Below are 16,791 nucleotides of genomic sequence, written 5' to 3'. Positions count from 1 at the left end.
TCGGTCTGCATGGTCCAGCCACCTGTTGGCGCAGAGCTTAACCCGCCAAACAGAGTGCTAATATTGCTCTAACCAAGTGTAAAACATTTTAAACATTTACAAAAACAATGTGTTAATGATTACACTCCTGCAAGAAATTTACACCAGCAGCAAAGAAGAATACATTTCGTTACTGCTACTGTGTGTGGTTGAGCTCTGTGCCACCAGGTGGCTGCACTGTGCGGACCATTCACATTTGTGCTTCTCATTCCGTGAAATTAAATGGACCACCTGGACAGAGAGTAGTTTTCAGGCGTCGCATACATCATACCATGTGCCTATACCTCTACATAGACGAGACCGGCGATTTTGGGACATGACGTCAATAAACAATGCATTGCATCAAATGCCCTGGAAGAGCACTGCACAACTATGTAATATACTATCAACTGGGAAACCCGCCGTGGTGGCTCAGTGGTTGTGGTGTTGGGCTGCTGAGCACAAGGTCGCGGGATCGAATCCCGGCCACGGAGGCCGCATTTCGATGGGGGCGAAATGCGAAAACACCCGTGTACTTAGATTTAGGTGCATGTTAAAGAACCCCAGCTGGTTGAAATTTCCGGAGTCCCCCACTACAGCGTGCCTCATAATCAGAAAGTGCTTTTGGCACGTAAAACACCATAATTGTTTATTTTTATATTTTATTTTTTTTCGGATCGGCCCACGTGTGGGGAGTGCTTAATGCCGGCTGCACCTCCGCCACGGGTCGGCCCGGCATTCCACTATCTTCGGTATCGGCCCGTGTATGGGGAGTGCTTAACGCCTGCTATGGCCTTCACCATGTTTGTGCCTTGACAATACCAGCATCTATTTCTACATTGTTTGTTTATTCTCTTTTGTGCCACACGGCAAGGGCTGCAAAAGTATACGGGTGTGTCACCAGATCTATCAAAAGACCTGGGTGCAATACCTCCTGCTTCTAGTTCGGGTAAGTACTGGCAGTGCCCACTTTTTGTTTATTTTTGTTGATCTTAGAACTAGCATTGTCATTGAATTGGGCATGTTTGAAAATGGTGTAAGAAATTTATAGATGTACAGCTGACTTCAGTTAATTTGGCCCTGACAAGACCGACGAAATTGACTGAATTATCTGTCGGGTTGAATTAAACAAGAGTTAGAAAAAAATGCCGATACACACTGCCGATTCATTTGGCAGTATTTTCCCCATTCTAACACATCCCGAAATGATGGAGCACCCACTGCACCAAGGCTCGAGTCAGTGAACAGTCATATAAGTAATGGTCAAATGCCTTGCAGGTTTGGCCGCAAGGACATAAAGGTTGACTCAATTAGAGGGCAACTCTGGAGATTTTTTACCATGTCAAGGTAATGGAATACAGTATAACCTCGTTAATAAGTCCCCGTTACGTACGTTTTCCCAGCGCCAATGTTCGCGGTTGAGAACACAAAAAAGACCACTTGAGTTACGTTCATTTTTGATCAGTTTATATGTTACCTGAGCATGCTATTTTTCGTCACCAACGTTAAGTATGTCGCCAAACTTCAATCTTATGATACGTTCTCCAGGCGCTATAGAACACTATATAGCTGCCCGCCGTGGCAGCTTCACCGCAGTACTCGCCCACCTGTCGAATGGGAAAGTGCCAGGGCACACTCAGTTTCTCACTTCGGTACCAGAAAATCTTCTTCGGGGTCGTCGCATGCGGCATTCAAAGCTATCACAGCCAATCCTATTGTGATAAACATCTTCGCCTATCTGTTTCACAGTGCGTGGTGCTGTCGGAAGCATAGCGCACACTTTTAATAGGCGATTACCGAAACGCATCGCCATTCCATGTTGCAGATTGCTATCGTATACGTTCTCCGGCCACCAGATCCCATGTGAACAAGAAAAGGTGCGCACGATCGAGGACAATACATAGCCGCCCGTCTCGCGTGAAAATGACAGCGCGCACATTTTCTTATTCTGGTACCAGCAAATCTCCGCCCCAGTCGTCGCACGCCGTATTCACAGCTATCGCCGCCAAACCTATCGCGGTAAGCATCTTCACCTATCTATTTTACAGTGCGGGGTGCCATTGGTAGCGTACTGCGCGCTTTTAGTAGGCGATAATCCGAACGTGCCGCCGCTCCCTGCTGCAGGTGGCGCAATGTGGGCATCACGTTTCGCTTCGGCAGCATCCGGTGTCGCCCACCAGCTCAATTTCGTATCGGTTTCCCTTCTCCCTCTTAAAACACTGTGCAATAGGAAAACAACAAAACACTTCTCGGGCTGCCCGAGCACCACCAGCTCAATGCACGTCAGCGTCTCATCTCATGCCGCAACGATCCACGCGACGCTTCACATTATGTAGATGTGAACAATAGTTGAGTCCGTCAAATTTTTTTAGTTACATTGGATTGTACATTTCCCCGTTCAGTACATTTTTCTAGCATCCAAAATGTATGAACGTGGTCCTACTGTAATAAATGCGCACAGCAACTGCGCAAGCAGCAACTGCGTACCGAAGGTCCAGCAGCCTACGAAGCCGTCATTTAATTAACTGTTAGGATTAACCCAGTGATAAACACCGGGGCCGCATGTTTCAGCTTCGAAGGTTAACCATGTTTATGGAGTGCTTGGGTGGTGAATTTTTCTATATTTCTTTCATTTTCTTCTGGCTATCTCAGAAGGAGCCTGTTTGAGAGTGCTGCTTTATGATGCGGGTGGGAGCACAGTCACGTCGTATTCGGCATATTTAATAGGGTTTACTTATCAATCGTAAAAAATTCGTACACAGTTAGCACGTCACTGAAAATACCGCAGTCAGATGTCCCTTGGCTGTGCCTGCAAATGCCTCATTGACACTTTGATAATTATGATAGCGTGTCTCGAGTTATATAATTACAATTACCTAATTAAATCTGAGTAACAAAAAAATTACTGGCAGCTACTCTACTGTAATGGAAACAATATGCACTAGGTTTTCTTCAAGTAACGCATTGCTTTTCTTTTAGATCTTGGTGCATGATAGTTAATTGGGACACCATGTATATATTTATGACCTCTGCATGCAAGTGACGATGTTTCCATCCCTATTAAATGTTGTAAATTATTAAAAGTGTTTTTTATTGAGTTGTTAGCTTTCTTTACTGGAAAGAAAAGCAATACTGAGACGCATGTCATTCACATGCATTTCACATGCCGTTGATAAAAGACTCTGCCGAAGGGGTCACTAAAGTCTGCAGGTTTTTTTTTTCAGGATCAAAAAAAGCATCCAAAGCATTTTGAAGCAAGGTAAACATATAGATTGTCTAGGCATAAGCTAGCCATACCTTTCCATACCTTTAGAAATACTTGTTAATTGGCTACCTCCTATGCTTGAAAAACATAATAAATGCTGACCATTATGTTGTCAACTTATGTAGACTTAGAGAACCGTACATGGGTCAAATACTACCCTATGTAACATTCGCTTGCACTACCGCTTTGCAAGAGACCACTCAAGTAACGCCATTCCATCTTGTTTTTGGCCGAACAGTAAGCACACCCTTAGATGCAATGCTGCCTGTTAGCGACAGTGCAGAACAGAACCCTGACATCAGCGACTTTACACAAAGGGCGAAGAAGCACGTCAGCTGGCGCGACACCACATTCAACAAAAAGGCATTGCATCAATGTGGACTGATACAACTTGCGGCGAAGAGAAGTCGAGTATGCACCGGATGACAAAGTATGGGTGTGGATACCCATGCGGACGTGCGGCCTGTCTGAAAAGCTTTTGTGCCATTATTTCAGCCCTTACCGAGTACTTCGCCGTATCAGTCCCTTAAACTATCAAGTTACACCGGAAGGACAAGTGAGCTCATCACGATGGCGACATTGAACAGAAACTGTTCATGTGGTCAGAATGAAGCCATATTATGACAGGCAGTGAGTATTCTACCAAACACATCTACTCGGTACCATATACCACTTTAGTATGGACAACAGCTTGTCAACAATTTCGTCGCTTTACACATCGGGATGATGCGTTCTTGGAGAGGGGATAATAACACAAGGCAGAAACCATCTTTAAACAATGGGCACAGGTTTGTGCTGCACCCCCCTCCCCTTAAGAGGACAGCGGCATATTGGTGAGAAAGCAAAGATGAAGACATAATGGCGCATGCATTTGCCGCATGCACTCGCATCGAGTGTGACTGTTGTCGGGGGATACTAGAAGAAGAGGTGAAGTTCCACGCTAGAGAAAAAAAAAGAAGGCATTCCTAATCTCCTGTTTGGAACATGGCAGCCATATTTTTATTCACTCCCTGGGCGAGAAAAAAATGGAGCTGGGTAGGCCATGTAATGCGTAAGGAAGATTACTGGCTGACCATTAGAGTTACAGAATGGGTGCGAAGGGAAGGGAAGTGCAGTCAAGGACGGCAGAAAATTAGGTGGTGTAATGAAATTAGGAAATCTTCAGGCACAAGTTGTAATCAGCTACCACAAAACAAGGGTAATTGGAGATTGCTGGGAGAGGCCTTAGTCTTGCAGTGGACAGGTAGGTGATGCATGATCTCATATTTTACTGCAATGTTCAAGAGTGTAATCTGCTTAGAAGAGAAACACTTTTCACATCGTATGTGTGTGTGTTTTTTTTTTTTTAATTGGCTAGGCAACCTTGACTATGGCCATGTGAGGGAGCCTGACTCAGAAGAGGAGCTTGAGCCACCCCTGCCAACACAGAAAGGCCTTGCCTCTGCAGCCAGTGGGTCAGCACCCTTAGGGGTGCAGCCCATGGGGGGTTCTGTTGGAGGTAGTCGTCCAGAAAAGCCTCTTGATGCCTCTGCAGCTGCAGGCGCCATGCTTTTCCTGCCAGCCCAGGATGACAGCCATTTTTTTGCCTACTTCTTGACTGCAGTGGTGCTTTGTGTGGTTGGGTACTTGGCCTTCCATAACAAGCGCAAGGTTTGTTTTGGTTTTAGACAGCTCTGAAATATGTTACGTGATAAGTTGTGCTAAGTAGTGCCTTATATGACAATGTGGGCTAGAGTTTTCCTCTTGTGTTGATTGATTTGCCCACATTGGTTGTATGTTTCTCAGAAAAAGCAAATACATTAACATCTGGGCCAATCAGTGATGCCTGACCAAGATGACATAGCCTCTAGGAATCATGGTGTATTGTTATCAGTAGTGTTATCCAGTTCTATGTGAAGTACAGCAGACCTCACATAAAATTCTGAAAGGAACAACTAATCTGTGACAGTTACCTCAAATTGGTATGTTGAAATTCCTCTCCTTTTTAGACGTTATGTATACACTTCAAATATTTGAGAAGGAGAGATATTGAAACAACCTTATGTATGCCTATGTTTGGCTAATACAAAACAGCAATTTCTTAACACAAGTGTTGGGTACAGTCGAACCGGACTGTATTGAACCCATTTACATTGAGTTATTCTGATATCGCACATTTTCTGAACACTATATAGTTACGAGTATATATAGCAATAATTACGCTTACATCGAACAAAAATAGCAGCAACTCCCGATATATCGAACGTCAAGCAGCGCTAAAGTGCCCCCAGAAGAAGGCTTTCCCTTGTGGCGGGGGGTTTCCCCTCGTGGCAACGGCTTGCTCGATGCGGCAAGGAATGTGTCGGGCAAGCCCCCCTGCAAAAAATTATCCTGGCCCACCCGCAGCACTTGCTCAGACAGCCAATCAGAAGCTCTTGTGTCTTTATCGTGCAAGATGGCGCGAGTGCGAGTTGTCTCGCTGCTTTTCTGGTTCATTGTATTTGCACCTTGTGGGCCTTCTCCCGCAGTGTTATAGTGTACTAGAGTATACTATAACAGTGTTGCCTTGATGAAGCGGCAGAATTTGCCTTTCGCCGTGAAGCTCGAAATCCTAAATCGAATCGGAACGCAGTAATAAGTCGGATGCTCCTGCAGCGTGCAAGATTCCGAGAAGCACTCTTGGCATGATCTTGAAGAATAATGGGGAGATTAGAGCTAAAGCGGACAAACTAGCAACTCGGTGCCCATGGCGCCCGACAGCTACACATGGCGGTGTACAAGTGGTTCATCCGAAATTGCTTCAAACGTGCCGGCTTCCAAGTGCCCGGTGGTGACTGTAAATTCTGATGAGTGCGACGAAGCCATTGCCGGTGTTGCTGAAGTTTGGAGCGAACTGTCATCATTTCCGGAAGTCGTTACGAAATAATGGTCGATGAGTTTGTGAGTGCAGATGATGGTGTCGCAACCAAGAAAGAGCCCAAAAACAAAGACTACATCGCCGACATCGTACTGAGCACAAGTGAAAGTGGGCACAATGAGGAAAGCGACAACAGTCCTTTGCCCATATTCTTCGAGGCGGTTTGTGCACTTGCACTTGTCTGTTCCTTCTGGGTGAATGAGGAAGGTTGTGGCCCCAGCTGCTCCGACTCTTTAGACAATGTGGAGAAGTGCGTGCATTGCAGGCAGCGAAATTGCCCAAGCAGATGAAAATATAGGACTATTTCATGCGAAACTAAGCTAGTTTTATCAATAAAGTGATCTTATAAATGGTATGTGCTTTTATGACGTCCAATTCTTTAGCAGGCTTATATCGAATTATGCCCGATATCGAACTGATAGGCGTTTCTTTGCGAGTTCGATATAGCCGAGTTCGACTGTACAAGCAAGTAAGCAGTGCAAACCTTGACATATCACAGATTTTGTCTACCATTGAGTGCCAACTCGCTTCAGCATGCAACCTGTCAAGAATCATGATAGAGCGCACTTTGAGTGATTGGTTGGTCAGTATCATGTTTTGAGATTGTGGGGATTGCCGACATCCTGTCGATTGTTTGCCATACCAATCGATAAGCAACCACAGCTACATGACACTGCAGCTGTGATGGTGGCAAACAGGTCACGTGGCGCTCTGCCCACCTTGGTGCATATATCGGCAAGACTTCGTAAGTCAACGGAACTTAGAATCATGAGGAAGTCTGCTTCATGCATACGTGGAACGTGTGTGCCACGTGTCCTGCCGGGCCCAGGATTAACAGTCCAGTGCTCGAGGATGATTGCCGCTATCACCAAGTTTGTTGAAAGACTTTTGTAAACATATTTCTAATGCCATGCAGTTCGTCTTCTTCCTAAGTTTGAATAGTTAAGTAACATTCATTTTGTTCCTCCAGTGGCTCTTGCTATATTCTCTTTCAATACTTCCGTGCAGCACTGTGGAAGCTACAGGCTTCTTCGACCAATCAGGGGGGCGAATGCATCGTAAAGGTGCCCTTCCTCGCCCTGTTGTCTGCTAGCAGCGAGTGCTGCAGTGCAGGCGGCGGCATCACCCACAACGACTGCAACTGCGCAGCGAGATCAGTTGTTATGATAGCAATGGTGGAAAAGTTGTTCCGTATTGGCTCTGACACCGATAAGGTGTTTGTTTCAAGATATTTCAAGATGCAGAGGAGAAGGAGGGTTGCAGAGACGGCGGAAGTGGAGGGTTCAGAAGAAACACTCGGCCAGCATGTTGCAAAGGATGGTGCTGCCATCCCTTGATCCTTCTTGTAACATCCACTTGTACACAGTGTGCTCACTGACGCTCGTAAGTGCAGCCAATTTGTTAATTAGAATTCATGCGCGTTTAACGCACTCCCCCTTCGCCATTCCAGGCATGTTCAACACCAACTTATTCAATCTTTTCGCATAACGGAGCAGCTAGGAATGATACCACAAAAGCAAGTCTGCAGACGCATTTTTGCGAAGGACGAAGCACTACCCAAGAGGGATTCAATTGCGGGGTTTGGCTGTTCAGACTACATGTATGAATTTAGTCACTGTCAGATCAATAATTATTTGTACTTTTTAAATGCAAATTAATGTCTTTGTGGCAGCATTGCATTAATTTTCTTGTTCTCTGCATGTTTTCATTTGAACAAGAAGTCTTTGTGTTCAGTACGTAGAGCCTGAATAAATATTTTATTAAAGTGCAAGGCAAAATCGCGCATTACACCGCCCTGTGACATGCAGAGAAGCTTTAAAGTGAACAGCCGTCGACAACACCATTTGTCAATGCCATTTAGTCGTCCACCTGCTTCCGAACTGTGGCACTACATGTCACTGCGCAAGAATCTGCGCTCCCGGGTCATGTAGCCTTGGCTCTGCTGCACGGAAGTACTGAAACAGACTAAAGTGCCTATTCTTGGTGAGGACTACTTGTGAATGCAACCGAGAATCCAAGTCGCACATAAGTGCACCGACAGAATGAGTGAAAAAAGAGAGAGCGGCAGAACTTGCTGAGAATTGCTCCATGTGATGAAGTTTCTGTAGTACGCCTTGACGATCAGAGAGGAGCGACAAATTGATATATGGTGCCGAGAAGTCGAAGGGTAACAACCTCGGAATAGGTCGCGCAGGCCCGACTGGCACCGCCCCGAAGGGAGACCTGGGGCCCATCGGTTGGCACTAGAAGTGTGGCCAACTCAATGGTCCGCTTCCCACTCCACCGAGTAAGTAAAACGATGAGAGCAGTGGTATTTCACTGGCAGCCACAAGGACCTCACCGAAGCGAGGCCGTACCCCGTGACCTCCCACTTATGCTACACCTCTCATGTCTCTTCACAGAGTCAGACTAGAGTCAAGCTCAACAGGGTCTTCATTCCCCGCTGATTTTGCCGAGCCTGTTCCCTTGGCTGTGGTTTCACTAGATAGTAGATAGGGACAGTGGGAATCCCGTTAATCCATTCATACGTGTCACTAATTAGATGACAAGGCATTTGGCTACCGCAAGAGAGTCATAGTTTAACAAGTCTTTCCATAGGGATTTTAAACCCAAGACTTCAAATTCCCCCGGCACACCTCAGGAGAAAGAGGGTGATGCACCTAAAGTAGCGCAAGAAACGAAGGCACCCGGTGACAGTGCACGTGCGTTGGAGGCCCGGGAGAGAGTTTTCTGTTACAGCTGCGGAGAGAAAGACCAGGAGGTGTGAGAAGCGGGTGGTGTTTGCCACAATTGACTCCAATAACAACCTGCAGCTGTTGAAGCTGTATATGGGACAGCTTTCAATGAACAGCTAGGTGTGTATGGAGGCGGCAATTTCAGCCAGCCTGCAAGAGCAAGTCAGCTATGGCTCTTCGAATGGGTCAGAGCAAACGCTGACGGAGCAACGAAAATTCTTCTCTAGTGTGGGAGCTTTCAGAGCAAAACTACGGGAGGAGACTCAGAGACTGATAGGCGTGTCGCCTATTGAGCAGCGGTCAGACGACCATGGAACGATTACCGAGGCAGCTGCATGCAGTGACAAGCCAAACGTGTTAGTAGCCAAAAGTGAGGGGAAGGCAGTAGGGAGTGGTGGCTTTCCCGCACAAGAAACAGAGGGCCCGCTAGGCCAAGTGTGCGGGCGTGGCAAGTTCGGCCAGCCTGCCAGAAAAAGCACAGGAAATGGAGGGCCCGTTAGGCCAAGTATGTAAGGAGGTGGCAAATTCAGCCGGCCTGCTGGAAAAAATCACCTATGGCTGTTCGGGTAGGTCAGAACAGATGATGAAAAAATTATGCAGATCCCATGCACTGTGGGGATCGATGTAAGTGAAGCTTTCTGTTCTGTTTGTTTTGATTGACGATGATTAGCAGTGATGTTGACAACGAATGTTTTTCCAACATGAGAGTGGTGAGTCAATGTTAAATGTTACCTTGCATGCACCACTGCTGTTTTCGTAGTACACAAAACACAAAGGGAGAGGTGTTTGCTTGAGGCGTTGTGCGCCATATTTCATAACCTCTGAGAAGGTGGTGCATTGTCATTGCTTCACAGGGCACATCACATCATGGCTGAAGCATTGAACTTGAATTGGATTGTGGCGCTGTAAGTGCCGAAAGCACAATCGAATTATGAGGCAGGCAGTAGTGGCGCACTCTGGATTAATTTTGGCACCGTGGTGTTCTTTAATGTGTCCCTAAATCAATGTGCGCAAGTGTTTTTTAGTTCCCCCCCGTCGAAATGCGACTGTCTCAGTCAAATCCACGACCTCGAGCAATGCCATAGCTGCAAAGCTATTGTGGTGGGCACGGCAGTGTTGATTTGATGTGCGACCGCTTCGGTTGTCGTCTAGAGCCTGCGGTGCGCTTTAATTAATGCGGCTCTGCTCCTGCACGCCCTGCGTAGGTTGTCCGTTAGACATATTTGCATAGTTTTATTTTTTGGAAATAGCAGAAATGCACCGCACCATACTTAAGTTTATCCAGCGTTTCCTTGCCTTCTCACGTCACATTTTCCTTATTCCCCTCTCCCCCCCTTCTCTTGTATCTGTATGGGAACTGTTATTCACTCATTTCACGAATGCATTGGTTCTACACATTCTCTGCCTCCTCTCCCCCCTCCTCTCTTCCATTCAATCTAGCTTCCCTCTGGACTTGCATGTTGGTAGAAAGGTAAGCGCTTGCGTGGGGTCACAGATAATTACAGCTGTCAAGAGGCTAATGCAGCGACTACCCGGGAGCTCCAGAGGGCATTGTGCACATTCGATGTGGTGCAGTGCAAATGAGCGTCTGTTTTCTTCTCTGCCACACTCCTTCCATGTACTATATACACGCTCTGAACCACCCCCCAATGCAGTGTGCCAGACAGCAGCAGCAGCAGCAGCAGTAGTAGCAGTAGCAGTGGGGAAGTCGAAGGAAAAGGCAAAGAAAGCTTTGGTTTAATATGCTCTCGAGAAGAGCATGCATTCAGCATAAGCATTGTTTTCTAGGCTTTTCCACTCGGCTTGACACAATTTTTGCTTCTTTGCCACTGTTATAAGTTGTCATCAAAAGTGGTGACATGGGAAATGCTAAAACCATCCTCTGCAGTGCCCCAGTGACTGGAGTTGTGCTGCTAAGCAAAAGGTCACTGATTCGATTCCTTGCTGCAGCAGCCACATTCCAATGAAAGCAAAATGCAAGAACGCTCATGTATCATGCTTTTGGTGCATATTAAAGAAGCCCAGGTAGTCAAAATAAATTTGGAGCCTTGCAATGAGGTGCAGATGTGTCGCATTTGACCTTGACTGCACAACACTGGCAGTTGAAGCTGAAGCTGTGTTGTGCAAATTCAGCTTGATGGTTTCACCTACATACAAACTTACCCTGTTCCATCCAATAGGCGCACGGTCTACCTTGTTAGGCACGCTCGCTGTAGTTGTTCGCTGGTCACTTGCGTAATAGCTGAACACTGATCAGGCTAACCTGTTCATGTGATCTCAGCCTGTCACTGTTGAGCCGCTCAATGTGGGGAAAACTTGTTGCGACAGTTTGCTGCCCAACACATTGGCAGGTGGCGAATTTTCGTCACAGCCACCCTGCCTTGGCTATCTCCTATCTCCTTGGCTCTCCTATATTGCAATGCATTTGGTTCGGCCATCTAATATCCCAGCAATAAAGGTGCACAGCATTGCATCGTGACTGTTCTCTCCTTCTCTTCCTGTCTTCTTGGCTTTCTGAGGTACTCTCCTCTATTTCTTCCTTCCCTAGCTGTTGGCACCAAAAGTGCATGCTGCACTGCGGTCAAGTCAAGAAACGAACACGTCGAGAACCGTTTCAGTTACCAAAATATTAAATGGCCAGATGGCGAGCTTTTGCCATTACTGCCACTTAAAGCAGTATCAGCACATTTTCCAATTGCTACGACAACCAGTAAACATTAATTCAGATTATTATCATGAGTGAAAATGTGTCGCTGAAGTTACCTATTGCAGTTTTGGTAGCAGCAATAAAAGCGATAGCAGTGCGCTGTTTGAACGGAGCAGCAGCAGCAGCTGCATGTTGGCTTTGATGGTGCTTGCGAGCAATAACCTAAGCAAAGTCGAAAGAAATATTAAATGCTTTGTGCGTGGGTGCCAGTGTGCACCCACGCACACACTCACTGCATTGAATTGCTACTACATTCACCTCCATCACTTAAATAAAACTGCAGTTGATTTAACCAGAGTTACACCGTAACACAAAAGTGCGCTGATGTTTGTCCTGCTAATTTTAGGACACTGATGCCGCCAGTTAGCCTGGTTGCAGAACTCTCATAAAGTGCAGCACGCTGGCTGAAGCATGCCACAACTAAGGCCGAAGCATGGATGTTCCACATCCGCCACCAAGGTCTGTGAATGGTGGCGCTGGCTAACACTCCCAGGGTGCTACTAGGAAACATAAATACCCAAGAAAGTGGATGGGGAAACAGCGCTGCGGTAGCTCATTTGGTATAGCATTGCACGCGAAATGCGAAGGTTGTGGGATCGTTCCCCACCTGCGGCAAGTTGTTTTTTCATCCACTTTCATTTCCATTAATTTATCGTTTCATTATTTCATTTATTAAGCACAAGTAATTTCCCCTATGTTGTCCTTGGTGTCAGTGTTTGTTGGTCTCTTATGATCTCGGAAGATTGTTTTAGAAGATTTTGTTCTTTCTCCTGTTCCTAGTTTGTCTTCATTACATGACATCCATGTACTGCAGATTCTGGCTCTGATTCTGGAAGGCAGGCATGAGCGCCAGAGGAGGCACAACGGACACTACAGAAGGCTGGACAATGCTGATGAAGTGCCATCTGGCCGCAAAAGTCGTGGAAGTTTTTAGAAACAAGGACCTTGCTCTAGTCAGATTACTGTGGCTTACTTTAAGAACTGGCAGCTGGAGCTGCGCATGCCAACTATTGTGCAACAACTCGTGGCCACCTGCAACTTCAGGATACAACATTCACTGACTTCCCTGCCTTAGCCATAAGCTTTCATTTTGTTCTTTCTGAAGAGAATTTTTGTGGCATGATGGTGTAGCTGTGTTAAGGTAGTGAACTAATGAGTGTGGCTGGCACGGGCAGTGTTCCTGTTATTCCACTCCTGAATCTGTGCTTGACAAGAGCTTGTGACTGTCTGTACAGCATACATGTCAGGCTTAGTGTACAGGTCTAGTCACAAACTCTAGTCAAGCATACTGCTGAATAATAATTTTAGTTTCTGTCGTTGAGTTCTATGTTGAAGTACACTTAGATTTAGTGCCCACAACTCTGCTGTCTTGTATGTATGTCCTTGCAAAGTGTGTAAGAGCAACAGTGTTTGCTTCCAGAAGAGGGTTGTAGCGCCAAAAAAGACAACACATAGCAAGCGAGACGGGACAGGCGCAACTTCCGACTGTTTATTCACCGCGTATGCGAATGAATGTAAGGACAAATCAAGATGGGTAGCAAGAACCACACATGCACGCGAGGGTTTTTTACAAAAAAAGCGGATAAAATATAGGTGAGGCACACACGTATCTCATGCCCTTGTATCTAAAAAAGTAGTTTCATTCTTATAAATGGAGATAGATGGGGCGCTAACACAATCGCTATAGTTTCTTTTAATATAAAACGCCTCCAACAGTTCACGGGTTCTCTGGTCCTTACTTCTGTTTAAAACCTTTGCTTCTTTCAGCCTTGCCACACACTTGTCAATCTATCTACCCATTTATCTCCATTTATAAGAATGAAACTGCTTCTTTAGATACACGGGCGTGAGATATGTGTGTGCCTCACCTATCTTTTATCCGCTTCTTCTGTAAAAAACCCTCGTGCGCATGTGTGGTTCTTGCTACCCATATTGATTTGTCCTTATATTCATTCGCATACACGGTAAATAAGCAGTTGGAAGTTGCACCTGTCCCGTCTCACTTGCTGTGTGTTGTCTTTTTCGGCGCTACAACCCTCTTCTGGAAACATGCACCAACTAGCCCCCCAACAAGTATTAAACAGTGTTTGCTTTGTGCTGTGACACTGTGGCAAGCTGTGCTCGACTGTTGGGGGTTTTTAGGGTTTGCTGAGTCACGAATACTTTCTCAGTGGACTTTGAGTACTGCATGCAGCAATGAGATTGGTGTGCTGGTATCTACTGGATGAACCAACACTGTACCAGCAGTACTGGTTAGTGCAGTGTAGTACAGTACAGTAGTACAAAGAACTACCAGCACTGCACTGGGGCCCACCATATATTTTTCTTCCCAAAAGTTAATGCCACCGCCACCAAAAAAAAATATTGGTATCTCTGAGCTTAGAAGGCAAGGTAATAATAAAGGTTGAACTACTTTTTACCCAGAGACTAGAACAAAGTATAAAGCAAGAGGCAATAGGTTGGGCTCTTTTTGCTTCCGCTATCGTGTAAATTCTGTCATACTCAGTTGATCAAATTTTTGCTGTATCAAGACTTTGAACAATTTTTTTTGTAGAGTAATGCAACTATAGAACAAACGCGCTTCTTATTGTTGGCATTTCAAAAACTGAACGTTCATTGTCCAGCTGTATAGACTAAGACATATGTCTTTCTGGTTTGCTTTCCGACTGGATGGCATTACATTTTGGCGTTACACATTGTGTACCCCAGTAGCATGGCAATAATAAGAATTCTGATTAATCTGGATTGTCGATTAACTATCGCAGCTGTTGGTTGTTTATATTTACCCGTTTGAGATTCCATTTGTGTCCTTGCTGTTTTTATATATGTATATGTGCACAGTACGTATGCATGTTCTTAGCAGAACAAATGGTGCGAACACAACTCATTCGTAAACTATAAAACAGTGATGAAAAACCATTGGTTTGGTGGATTAGCTCCTTGAAACACATCATTATGCCTGAAGACAGTGGTGCACTTATTTAGAATCAAGTTAGGACACTTTTGAGCAAAGAACTTGCTTTTTTTTTTTTCAGCACAATGTTTCAGTTCACAGTAGCACAGAATTTAAGGGATGAGGGGAGGTGCTCCTTAAGTAGTTTGTGCCTGAAAGGTTAAATGTAGCATTTTAATCATTGACTCAAATTTTACAGCAGGTGTAGTTTGTGTGATGTTGGCCCATGTGTATTGTAGCTGCAGTATTATGGTGCACTTGCTTTGAAACAGTTTAAATAATTTGAATCAGAAACACCCTTTTTTACATGTGTAAATTCGTTTATGTGGCTTATATAGTTTTTTGTCATGTCTCTTGCATGAAGCTATATTAATTTGGCTCCTGCTGTACTTGCTTATAAGAGAAGTAAAAATTCTAAGATATGTAAGGGGAATGACCACAGTTTTTTACTTATCTTGGTTTTACCTCTGTGTGTGCATGATGCATCTTTCACTGCTCACATTGTGTGAAACCTAAAGTAAGGAATGTGTTGTTAGTTTGTTGAGCAGAAACAGTTTAGCAAAAGCCCAAAATTCATCACATCCATGTGGACATGACACTGATGAAGCAGTGGGACTTTGAAAGCACAGGAATGTGTTTTGTTCACAATAAGTGTGGTGCACACTCAAAAATTGAGTTCTTCGGTGCAATGAATGATTTATAGTGTCAGCCTGCACAATTGTTTACGTGTGTCCGAGTCCTGCTTTGCTTGTTGTTTTCATTAAACATCTTTTTTTTTTTGTCTTTTCGTATGTTTATTTGTAAAGTTACCAAAGGAAAGTTAACAAGAAATGTTACTGCTACGTAGAATGCTTTCCTTGTTTCTCTTTAGACATTGTTGACTGGAGACAGTTTAAATTGAAGTATTAGGTTAGGAAACATCAATATCTCATCTCCAATTGTCATTTAAATTTAAGTTGCAACATTGGCACACATTGTCTGCATACAGTTGTACTACGTACATCATGGGTTTTTTGGCATAGTGTCATGTTATCTTGATGTAGTGCCCCTTGTTGTCAAGACTCGTAATACTTGCATGGTACTGCATAGATACTTTTCTCACTTTCACTTGTGCTTTTCTTGCATTAGTTCCTTTATTTGTATTTCTGTTTCACTTTGTTAACTGGTTGTGATTCCATGTTGTGCCTGTAAAAACCCATGCACATTTAGATGCAGCAGTTTATATGGCTCAGCTGCATGGAAGTTTTCAATTTAGTTTGCACATTAGCGCTGGTAATGGTGTGAACGCAACCATATTGTCCGCTAAGTTACTGCAAGATGTTACTTGCCCCCCCCCCCCCCCCCCCCCCCGTTATTTTATTTTCCAGGGCGTTTTTTGCATTGTTTTTAGTACACTGGGCAAGAGAAATGGTGACAATTTTCTTTCAGAGTCAACATCACTCAAGCTTAGCCCATACATTGCACAGGTCTCTAAACTTATTTCTGTCATACACTGGTAATGTATTTGCTTTGTTATGTGAATAATGAAGCACATAAGATATGGCTCATTAATTTTTATAGCTGTATTTCTGAAGGTCATCTGCTGGACACTGGCCTTCAAAGTTATTTGTGAATCAATGTTCTGGAGCATGATGCATGCACCTGTCTTATCTTCTCTTTAGTAGACTAGTCTGCTAGCACTGGGTCACTTTTCTACAATTTCTAAATGCCCATGTTGCTTGCCAATCACTGTGTATTCTTAATGAAACATGTCAAAGTGTGTTCTTCCCTCTGTGCTTGAAAAGCAACAATCACTCAACCTTCTGCAAAGGGTGTGCTGATTATGTAAATACTGTACAACATCGTGTGTCAAGCATTTGTTTGCCATGTGGCAAAACTGCCCTATTCTGAGATGGAGTATAGAGTTCACCTGTGTACATTGATTTGAAAGCGATTTCTGCATCGAGTATAAAAGAAAGTGGTAGAACTTGTTATTGAAATGTGTGTGATTATTGACTATAATGATGCTGACAGCAGTTACTGCAGGCAATATGTTGTATGCGAGAAGCTAGTAATATTCTTCTCTCCTTAGGGATGTAAGGTCCTACAGGGTGCCCCATTTCAAGTATTCCTTGGCTGTTGTATGAGTGATCAGACGTGACACAGGGTTGCATAATGGTGTTCATATCTTCAGCATTCAAAAGTGTAGAGCGTGAGAACTCCTTCAAACTCTACAGT

The 16,791-nt window shown here is 44.6% G+C and overlaps 1 protein-coding gene across 2 annotated transcripts in view; it reads left to right on the top strand.

The window, feature by feature from the left end:
* LOC135907723 (trans-Golgi network integral membrane protein 1-like) overlaps positions 1–16,553 on the top strand; it is a 49,648-nt gene extending 33,095 nt beyond the window's left edge. The window contains exons 4-6 of one of the 2 annotated variants that reach the window (XM_065439451.1): positions 893–967; positions 4,641–4,933; positions 12,436–16,553. In XM_065439451.1, coding sequence (XP_065295523.1) covers positions 893–967; positions 4,641–4,933; positions 12,436–12,555 — 488 coding nt within the window. In that variant the 3' untranslated portion in view covers positions 12,556–16,553. Of the gene's footprint in view, positions 1–892; positions 968–1,843; positions 2,038–4,640; positions 4,934–12,435 lie in introns of those variants that run through there. The other variant, XM_065439452.1, reaches the window with a different exon arrangement.
* Positions 16,554–16,791: the final 238 nt, after the last annotated feature.

Source organism: Dermacentor albipictus, chromosome 1, assembly GCF_038994185.2.
Source record: "Dermacentor albipictus isolate Rhodes 1998 colony chromosome 1, USDA_Dalb.pri_finalv2, whole genome shotgun sequence".
NCBI lineage: Eukaryota > Metazoa > Arthropoda > Arachnida > Ixodida > Ixodidae > Dermacentor > Dermacentor albipictus.
This window is presented reverse-complemented; position numbering and strand designations above follow the sequence as displayed.